General features: G+C 51.5%; 1 protein-coding gene across 1 annotated transcript; it reads right to left on the bottom strand.

Moving 5' to 3' along the window:
• Positions 1-525: 525 nt before the first annotated feature.
• On the bottom strand, positions 526-3767 carry LOC126929319 (cystatin-SA-like). Its single transcript, XM_050745529.1, has 3 exons — positions 3479-3767; positions 1792-1905; positions 526-674 (listed from the first exon to the last, which is right to left on the bottom strand). The coding sequence occupies exons 1-3, from the start codon at positions 3704-3706 to the stop codon at positions 591-593; spliced, it is 426 nt and encodes a 141-aa protein (XP_050601486.1). The 5' UTR covers positions 3707-3767; the 3' UTR covers positions 526-590.
• Between the last annotated feature and the right edge of the window lie 6640 nt (positions 3768-10407).

A 10407-nucleotide genomic window follows, 5' to 3' on the forward strand; every position in this document is an offset into this window, starting at 1 on the left:
CAGCCCCCCTCCTCTTGCTCCGACCAGAGCTCAGACCACAGCAGCAGCCCAGCTTCCTGGGCCAGCTGCCTGGGCCCCCTCCTCTCCCTGGCGCCCTCACCAGGGGCTGCTGCAGTTGCAGCCCTGGGTTCCCAGTCCCTGGCTGCTCTCTCCCTGTTCTGAATGCTCAGGTCTCCGAAAGTGGCAGCAGCTCCATGACAGCCTTGCTGTGGCTGCGTCAGCTCCCAGGTACACCTCTGATCTCCACACCAGCAGAACAAGGAGGCTTCATAAAGGAACTGCAGAACCCCTGCCTGTGTGCACATCCCCTCAGACAGTCAAGAACTCAGAGGGAGCCGATGCTACTGTTTATTGCAGGAGGTGGGGTTGTGTGTAGCATGTACCAGGGCTACCAGAAGCAAGAAGAGGAGGAAGGAGGGAGGGCGGAGCCCCCTGCTGAGCAACAAAGGCCTCCTGCTCCCTTCTATGTCTGTTTCCTGGCGCAGGCACATGGAGACCACCCCCAGGGTGGAGGCCACCAGTCCAGGGGTGGGAGCACTACAGGGGGTGGGAGTAGGAGGCGGTTGGTGTGACTGGCCAGGCACAGATCCCTAGGCTTCTTGACACCTGGAATTCACCAGGGACATTCTGTCTTCCCAGGGAACTTCATAGATCTGGAAAGAGCACAGCTGTTTCTGTGAAAGGGAAGAGAGGAGGCCAATCAGTGTGAGTTACAGTTAAAGGGGAAGACACTCAGGCATGAGATGTCAGAGCCTGGGTGAGGAGGATGGAGGTGAGACACTGGGTCCACACCCACCCCTGCTGAGTCCCAGAGTACCGAACTAGAATGAATAGTGACTGTTCCATTGCCCCTCCCAAGGCTGCAAGTCACCAGGTGGCATTGGGCCCTCACCCCAGCCTGCAGGGTTTCTGTCCCAGCACAGCCCTTTGAGGAGCAGCCGTGCAAAGGCCTCCGGGTAGCCCCAAGGGTGCAGGGCAGGGGGTGGCGACTCGATTCCCCCAGCTCCTTCCACCTCCAGCATCCAGGCCAGCACTAAGAGGGGCCAGAGGGAAGAGCCCAGGGCAGGGCAACTCCCCCTCAAAGATCTGAGGCTGGGGCAAGGGTGACAAGGGGAGTGCGGCTCTCCCCTGAGTGGAGACTTCACAAGAACCAGCAGGTCCTTGGAGAGGCTGGTGTTGGGTGAGCGGGGCAGGTCCAGGGCTACGCAGCTAACAGGCCTCTAGGTCCCACTAATCTGCTTAGTGTTGCCGTGGCTGCGGGCAAGTGCCTGAGGCTGGGATTAGACAGAGCCCCTTCTCCCTGCCCAGCACCCAGCCCAGCAGCTGCTTCTTCCTGTTTGACAGGCAACACCCCAAAGAAGGCAGAGTTGACCTCTCAGTAACCATGCCCAAGCTAAAGCCTTCCCAGCAAATCAAATACATCACCCCCCTCCCTCACCACCCCATCTGCACACACATAGGCAACTATGTAAACTCACTTGGACCCCTCATCCTCATGGATCTATGTACAAACCCCCATACTGCTCCCACGCATCCACACAGGGTCACACATCTCCCTTAAACCTCCCTGCACACACTGACACATGTGTGTACACACGTGCACCTTTCCTCATGCACACCTGCATGCACACACCCCGAAGTACATGAACATGTACACTTCCATGCATACATGGCACCCCACATGCCCACCTGTACATACACACACCCTCCAAATATGGGTAGGGCAGAGGCTGACACATACGCACTCCTCTGCAGTGCATGACTGGCCTGGGACCCGCATCAGGAACGTACCTTCTGCAGTTCTGGCTGTTCATGGAAGGCGCAGGTGTCCAAGTTGGGCTGGGACTTGGTACATGTGGTTCGGCCCAACTCTACATCGAGGAAGTAATTCATTCCGGCCACGACCTACACACATGAGAAAAACAGGACGCACGGACAGTGCTCCCCATCAGTTTCATGCACACACAGCATTTCACTGTGGCTGAGTCACTGGACTTGCTTGGGGCTTCGTGAGATGCCCATATGTCACCACAAGGCACACAAGTCCCCTCTTCCTGTCAGCTGGCAGTGTGCTGGGCCTCATGCCTGCTCTTAAACATTGTTTTCTCTGTGCTGGGTAAAAGGATTCATTGAATTCTGCTACCTGGGGCTCAGGGGCAAAGGAACACTGAATCTTTTCTAGGAAGGCTGTCATCTGATGACAACATTTCAGCTAACTTCAGAAAATCTCATTCCCTCCATTTAACCTAGATTTATTCTTTCATTTAATAGTAGGAAATGAGGTGCTTCACACACAGAGATGCTTTGGGTCAATGGGGCCTCCCGGATGCCACCATTTTAGGTGTGAGATTCGAGCTACTTTTCTAAAGTCAGCAGCACACCTGCGTGTCTTACAATTGCAGACTAGAATTGAACCCTTTCCCTGCACGGAGTCTCTCCCAGACACAACGTGGCAGAGCTGTGGAGAAACCTGGGATGAGGGACTCTGAGACCAGGGTGCTAGACATTGCCGCTTGGAACCAGGAGGAACTGCTGAGATCCCTCGAGTATCAGTTTATCCATATATAAAAGAGGCTTCCAGGCCGGATGGTCTGCGATGCCCTGTGCTTCACTCCAAGTTATTGTCATGCTTGAAAGGGAGGTGCAGGCCAGCGGGGACCACCGCACCAGGCAGTGCACCTTGTGTGCAGGGTGAGGGCCCCAGCTGACAGCTGCAGGAGAAGGGGGCTGGTCTGGATTCCTTTGAATTTCCAAAGAGAAGATGGAGGAGCTCCAAAGCCTGTGTCACTATTTGCTGCTCTGCCATGGGATGCACGTCAAGCTGGCCCAGTAGCCCTTCGAAGCTCCCTCCTGACCTGACCCCATCCAATGCTCTGTTGGGTGACTGGTGTCCTCATCTGGCTGAGGTCTAACTCTGCATCAGCTCGTAGAGGCAGGTTCAGGCATGCTCCACCCCAGCAGGGACTCAGCTGCCCTGGGCTATAGCGGGTGGCCAGCCAAACCGAAGGTGAAGGCTGCTAGCCCTAAGGGGTTGTGCCCAGGGGCGTGACTTGGGGAGGGAAGCAGGGCTCTGCAGAACAGGGAGCCAGGTTCCCATGTGGCCCCTGCCGATAGGACTCAGGGAAAAGGAAAAGGATAAGTCTCATGGCCTGGGTCTCATCCTGAGCTGCATCAAACCCACCCAGAGTCAGCACAGTCTCCACCCACACCTGCTGGACCCTGGGAAATGGCACGGTCGTGTCACAGACACAGCGGATCCTGCAGGTTAAAGGAGGCTGAGGGGACAGACAGTGGCTGCAGGGCATAGCCCGGGGAGCACCCTTAGGCCTGAAGGCCATCAGGGAGAGTCAGGGAAAGCTGAAAGAGTCTGAGCACTAGATCATGAATGTGTCAATGTTGATTTGCTGGGAATGCTCTTGGGAGTTGCATGACAAACCAGGCTGGAACTCAGGACCTCTCGGGTGGTGGCAGCACCCACCTGCTCTCTGGCTCGCAGCACCCGCAGTGGGCGTCTGTAGTACTCATCTTCGGTGGCCTTGTTGTACTCGCTGATGGCGAAGTGAAGGGCATGCTGTACTTCATCATCATTGAGGTCTGCGTCATAGATGCCACCTGGGATCACCCTACCCTCCTCCTCGGGGCTCCAGGCCTGGGACCCAGCCAGGGCGGCCAGCAGGAGCAGCAGGGTGCACAGGGGCTGGGCCATGGGCTCCTTAGAGGCAGAGCACAGAGCTGGAGCTGCAGGAGAGGTGAGAGCCTGAGGTGAGGAGCCCAGACCAGCAGGCAGCTGTGCATTTATCCTGCTTTGGCAGCCCAGCCCCACCCCCTCCATGCCACGCCCCTGACTCCTCCTCCTCTTTCTGCCCATCCCCTGTTTCTCTCCATCTCTCTTTTCACTCCCCCACCACCACAAGCTCCCACCCTGCCTAAGTTCCCCCGGCCCCTCCCAGGCCTCCTCCTCCGTATCTCCCTCCTCCCCACTCCTGTCCTCACTATAGCCTCCCGGAGCCATGCCTCTCTTCCCCTGGTGCTCCCAAGCTTGAGTCACTGGCGTCTCCACAGAGGTGACACTCCTCCTTTAACACTGCTCTATGAAAGCAATGTGACCTCCTGTTTATTCAGAAAAGGGAAAAATACAGGGTTTGGCCTTCGGGGTCTTCAGATATCGGGGGCATCCAGGAGCCCTTGGTCACAGTCTCTGAATCTCTGGAGCAGGGAGGTTATTTCAGAAGTTCCAGAAGACCCTGTCCACACCCTACTATGGAGAATTTCTTTGCCAAATGTAAGGGAATTAACCTGTTTGGAAAAGGTCACTGGGTTCTCTTCTCATAACTCATTATTCAGTAAACCAACCTGTCACCAGTTACTCCCTGTGCCAGGAGGTCTAGGAGTTGAAGACGGAACCTGGATGATGAGCCATAGAGGTGATGCTGCAGAGCTGCTGCCCAACAGAGATGTGACATGAACCCAGGAGCAACTGAAAATTTCTCGTAGATGCATTTTAAAAGATAAGAATAAATGGGTGAAAGCAATGTTTAAAATATTTACTGAACCTAATCTAGCCACAAGATTACTTTAGCTAATGGGAACAATTATTAATGAGATAGTTTATGTGGTTTTTTTTTTTTTCAGTTTTGTAAATCTTTGAAATTCCCTGTGTATTTTTTACACTTAGCCCAGGAGTCATTTTGGACTGGCCCCGTTTCAAGTGTCCCGTGGCACATGCGGCTGGTGGCTATGGAACTGCACAGTCCATTCCTACGCAGTGTGTGTAGGGGATGGTAGGTTATGATCAACAATTAGGATTAGGGAGTTATACTCACTTTGTTGGAAGTGAAGTAGAACAGGGGCTAGAGAGAGACCAGTGGACCCTGGTCAGGGAAGTCTCTACGAGACTGGAGAGGTTGAGAAGCCCCAGGCAGTGTGGAACAGCCAGTGCAAAGGCCCTGAAGTGGGGTTGGGCATGTCTGCTCCAGGGAAAGGAAGCTCCTGGAGGGGGTGTGAGCAGGGAAGGGAACGACCTGGAGTCTCATGGTAACTGTCGGTGGGGCCGGGTGGAAGGTACACTGGGACCCCTGGCAAGCAGTGTGGGTGTCAGGAGAGGGAGCAGCAGCCACAGGATGAATGTGGGAGTCCACGGGCCTCTCTTGCTTCTCTCCTAGGGAGCCATGCTTCGGGCTCCTTTCCTCTGCGCACTGCTTGGAAGACTCACCTGATATTTTAAAAATTGCCTTGAAGGAGGTAGAATTTACATACAATAAAATGCCTAATAGTATGTGCGCCACATGGAGGATTTCATAAATGCATACACCTGTGTTACCACTTTGTCCAGACCTGTGACATCTGCCTTGCCCCAGACATCCCCTTTGCTCAGTGTGGCTTTCCAGTGGCCCCCGAGTTACTTCATTGCCAGGATTGTGAGTTATTCTCCCCAGACGGAGAAGACCTGATCAGTTGGGTGCCCTGTGGGGTGACAAAGTCCCCAGCTCGGGATGCTGCGGGCCTGGGCTGGAAAGTGACTCCAGGAGTGGGGAGGGTGGAAGGAGGCTCTGAACAGACAGCTGTTCCGTTTGTTCTCTCAACCACACCCTCCACGCCTAAGGTGACCCTGTGGCAAATGCCCTTATGGTGAGGTGGCAGCTTGGCCAGAAACACCAGGAAACCCTGGGCCTTTGCAGGGCACCCAGAGGACTCTCCTGGGAGTGGTCAAGGTGAGGGTTGGCCAGGATCAGCCCAGACCTGCTGTCATCCTGGGGCTCGGCCATGGCTGCGGCTGGATCAGCAGGAGCCCGACAGTGGAAACAGTATTACTCTTGGGTGCTCATGTTCAGTATTAGGACAGGGGACCTTGTTACCCAAGGCCCAGTGACCATTTCACCCCACTGCGAATCCAGCACCCCTAGAAAGCCATGCAGCCCAGCAGATACAGCAGGTGGCCCAGGGATGGTGGTTACTGCTGGGTGAGGGAGGGAAGGTCTTCAAACAGGGCTGCACATATGCCTCCTAGTTAGACAGGACATGGGGAGAGATTCCCAGAGAGGGAAAGAGAGGGAAGTCCCAAACTAGGTGCTTGTGAGCACAATGGTCATCTCCAAAGGGTACGAGTTAGTTCTCCTCTGTGGCTCCCACTTTCCCGGGAGAGCTGGGAGTCCATACTCAGGAAGACATGCTGTGCAGAGGGTAAGCTGAAGGTCAAGCAATCCTGTATTTTTTTTTTTTTTAATCAGTGGAAGGGAGATGCAGGTAACCCAAATAGCGAGAATGTGCTGGTGGGTGGAGTGTGAGGGAGGGAGGCCAGAGTGCTGACCTGTGCCCCGTATGTGATGACACCACCAGTGGTCATCTGTCAGGATACTGGCCGGCACTGCCCGGAGGGTCAGCTGTCCTGATGCAGCAACCTCTCTAATCCCAGTAGGAAAGATACCAGTGTAGGTTGCTCTCAGGAGTAGGTACGAGTGTGATGTCCACTATGGAGTGATAGGAAGTGGCAGGTTAGGGTAGCTGGCCAGCTGCTCCAGATGTTTGATGACCGTAGGCAAATGTTGTGTCTGTCGTGCATCTGGAGAAAGAGGCTACATTGTAAAGCATAGTGTCTGGGAGTTCAGACCAGCAGAGATGAGCAGACTTCAGCAGTGATGTATCAACATGTTTGAAAATGATGGAGTAGCCAGGTGTGGTGGTGCACCTGTAATCCTAGCTAATTAGGAGGGTGAGTCAGGCAGATTCCTTGAGTCCAGGAGTTCCATTCCAGCCTGTGAAACAGTAAAACACCCATCTCAAAAAAAAAAGTGACAGAACACTTTGTTCCCTGATTTCTATAGTCCACAGTTTTAAGGACACACTAGGAGGGGGACAGATAGCAACCATGGACTGAGGAACAAGCCTGGGGCCTCCAGCTCCCATGTAACCTGGAGGAGTCCAGCTGCCCAGGAGGGGGCATGTTTTCCTTCTGCCACGTGACGAAAGAGAAAGCTGTGTTCCCGTAGGCTGCGTGGGTGACTACTGATCCGATCATCTGAATTAGCAGGATGAGAAATTAGGTGAGTGGCAGAGGTTCTCTGTAATAAATGACCAGTAATAAGTGAACGCTAAACAACACTATAATAAACAAACGACCAAGCGCAGAAAGCATCACCTAAAGGTGCAAGTGGTGAGGACAAGCTGGCCAAGAGTTGAGATTCTGCACATCTGGGTTTTAAGCAACTAACACTTTGGTGTATAGTAGTAGCTGAGACTGAGCAGCCACAGGATTTGGTGGCTTCTCAAATGGGAAGCCCAGGAGCCCCCTTTATGGAGTGCCTGGAATTCTCTGGGGTCAAGCTCGTCTCGTTCACACTCCATCGCTCCTTCTTTTTCCTTCTCCTCAAACATGGTGGACACGTGGATGCTTCTCAACTGTGAGCCAATGTCAGTAACACATTTGGCTCTTCCACATCATTAGGAAACTGTGATACTCATAGGGAACCCAGCTGGTAGCTCCCGCAAGAAAAGGCGACAGGGCAGAGCCCAGTGCCTGAGGTCCTATTGTTTTGCACTCCATGGAGAGAAAGAGAATCCTTCTCAGGCACCAGTAGGTGAACAGTATTCGTGGTTTTGGAATGCAAGTTAACATTTATTTTTCAAAAAGAGTATTTGTCAGTGCAGATTCAGTGACTGAAGAACTACATAGGAAGGGAGGGGAGTAGAGGCGGCCTCCAGGATCTCGGGCGGCTGGCTGCTGAAGGCAGGGATCCATCTGACTCCCTGGGCTGCAGCCTGCAGAGGCCTGGACACGAGGAAAACAGATGACTCTGAGGAGGTGAGTAATCTCCTTGACATCGCTGAGTGGTCAGATTTTCTTATCCTGTTTGGGTCACTGTTGGCACTTCCCTGTCACTGTTTGTGTAACCTTAAATATCAATTCCTTTAGCAAAGTGCAGTGACGGTGGAGAGTGGTTCCTGTTCCTGCTTGGAATCCTGCTAAACTCAATCACTGAGTGCTGGAGCTTGGGGCCAGAGGCCATCAGGACAGCCCTGCCCTTCCCGTGACCCTGCCTGCTCTCTCCTCCTGTCACAGAGGAGCTGGATCCAGCGACAAGACTCACCTTGACCAAAACTTAGTTAGGTTCTTCTGAGCCTTCATCTCCCCTAGTCCTCAACCCTAGTCCCCAGCCCCTACCTCCTGTTCTTGCGAGGGCTGCATTGCCCAGTTTTAGGAAAGAATCCTGCTAAGTCAGTTTAGAAAGAATCCCTCCATCCTTGGTATCTGATCACTCTCAACATCTGATCAAGTTCTTCATTCCTTAACTTTGATGTCTAAGGCTTTGTCCTGCCTTTAGCAACAATATTGTTAGATTAGTTTATCCAGAAACTCCTACCTTTGTTGTCTCTGCTTAGTAATTCCCATCTATTAACCCCAACCAAGGGATCCTTGGTTGTAAATCCCACTTCACCTTGTATTGAGAGTTGAGCTCATTCTCCAACTCATTGTGAGAATCTTTACACCTATTGCAATAGTCTCGAATCATCTCTACCAAGCTCAGGCTTCAAGCAGTGAAGCTCCACATCCTCTTGCCCATAATGTCATTACTGGACATCCTGCAGGCTCCAACATTTCAGCATGTCCAGTGTTACAATCATTTTGGCCCACACCCCTGCCTCCCATCGTGTATCCCCAGTTTAGTTAATAGCCACACTATTCTCCATGGTTCTGCCCAGAGATGTAGTTGTGACCACCGGCAAGTTATTAAATCTCCCAGTGCTTCAGTCTTGCCATTTTAAAAACAAGAATACAATGATTCCCAGTATCCATGAGTTATTATGACAATGGGCTGTGTAATACAGTGCTGCATGATCTCGTTGGCCTATGGCATTGACCAGTTATTTTGCTCACATCTGCAGTCCAGCTGGGAGTAACTGACCTGGGATGGGATTGTCTGGACTGGCTCTGGTCCACATCTGTCATCCTTCTCCAGGGACCAATGGCGGACATTTTTCATATTCTCACATGGCAAGAGCAGTGCACAAGAAGGTAAGCTGAATTGCACAAAAGTATTTCAAGCTTCTGGTTACTTCACACCTGCAACTCTCCCTTGGCTAAAGCAAGTCACACGGCCAGCCCAAAGGGAAGTGGTCGTGAAGTACACTCTGTCATGGAGAGTGGAGGACAGGGAGTGCGTATTTAGAAGAATAATCTAATATGCCCCAATAATGTACCACACTGACTCATAGGGGTGTCAGGGAAATCTTATGAAATGCTTGTGAAGTGCTTGCTACAGTGCCTGGCATATCTATATTTCTAGCTATCAATCTGTCAATTAATCTAATCTGCCTAACTAATCTGGCTATCTGGGTGTAAAAGGAAAATAAATCTCAGAACCCCTAAATCATTCAGCCAAAAGGAAAAGTCAAGCTGGGAACTGCATCGGGCAAACGTGACTCTCATTCTATTCCCAAATAAGGTAGCTACAAAGATTTAAAAACTACATCCTCCCTCACAATTTGCCCACAAGGAAATTCCTTGTGGAGAAAGGACGGACAGAACTCAAAGTCATCCCTCTGCTCACATGAGATTGTGAGATAAATGCATTATCTGATTGCTTCCTTTGCCCTGTTGTTTCACTAAATACTGTAAATCGCTTATTCAGTTAAAGGTTAATCAGAAATTCAAAAGAATGAAACTATTTGTCTTTTATCTACCTATGACCTGGATGCCCCCTCCCAACTTCCAGTTGTCCTGCCTTTCGAGACCGAACCAATGTATATCTAATATATGCTGATTGATGTCTCATGACTATCTAAAATGTATAAAACAAGCTGTAACCCGAACACCTTGGATGCATGTAATCAGGGCTTCCTGAGGCTGTGTCATGGGAGTGTCCTTAACCTTGGAAAAATAAACATTCTAAATTGATGGAGACCTGTCTCAGATACTCTTGGTTTACAAATGCAATCTATCTATTTACCTATCAGATATATTTAATCTATCCATCTATGTATCCATCCATCGTGTTTCCTGCTTATTTCTCATTGTTCACTAACCAATAAAAACTGAAGTCCTGTGACATTCTGTTACCTATATTTCCAGTGTGTCCTCCACACTGCCACAGCTATGAGAACACTCATGGCTCTCTTGTGACTGTCCAAACTTTGAGGAATCTTCACTGTACTCTATGCCTCCACTCCTGTGCTGTTCTACTCACTGCCACAAATCAGATTGTGATTCTTGCCTCACAGCCCTAGGCTTCCAAGTGTCCTTAAATTGAAACTGTGATGAGTACTTGGCATCTAAACTTGTCCCTACCTGTCCCTGCCCTCCCTGGTGCATCCTACAGGCAGGTGAGCTCTGGCTTGGCCTTTGGGGTGAGATCTTTTGAAAGGCTGATCCTCTGGGGGCAGCTTGACTGGTTTGATAGTTCTAGTGCTATG

Source organism: Macaca thibetana, chromosome 10, assembly GCF_024542745.1.
Source record: "Macaca thibetana thibetana isolate TM-01 chromosome 10, ASM2454274v1, whole genome shotgun sequence".
NCBI classification, from domain to species: domain Eukaryota; kingdom Metazoa; phylum Chordata; class Mammalia; order Primates; family Cercopithecidae; genus Macaca; species Macaca thibetana.

What these genes read in the sequence shown, in the direction of transcription:
- LOC126929319 (XM_050745529.1), bottom strand. Translation starts at nt 3,706, where the DNA reads ATGGCCCAGCCCCTGTGCACCCTGCTGCTCCTGCTGGCCGCCCTGGCT. An exon ending in TGCTGCGAGCCAGAGAGCAG is followed by an intron (nt 1,906 to 3,478) that starts GTGGGTGCTGCC and finishes TCATGTGTGTAG; the next exon opens with GTCGTGGCCGGAATGAATTA. An exon ending in AACAGCCAGAACTGCAGAAG is followed by an intron (nt 675 to 1,791) that starts GTACGTTCCTGA and finishes TCCCTTTCACAG; the next exon opens with AAACAGCTGTGCTCTTTCCA.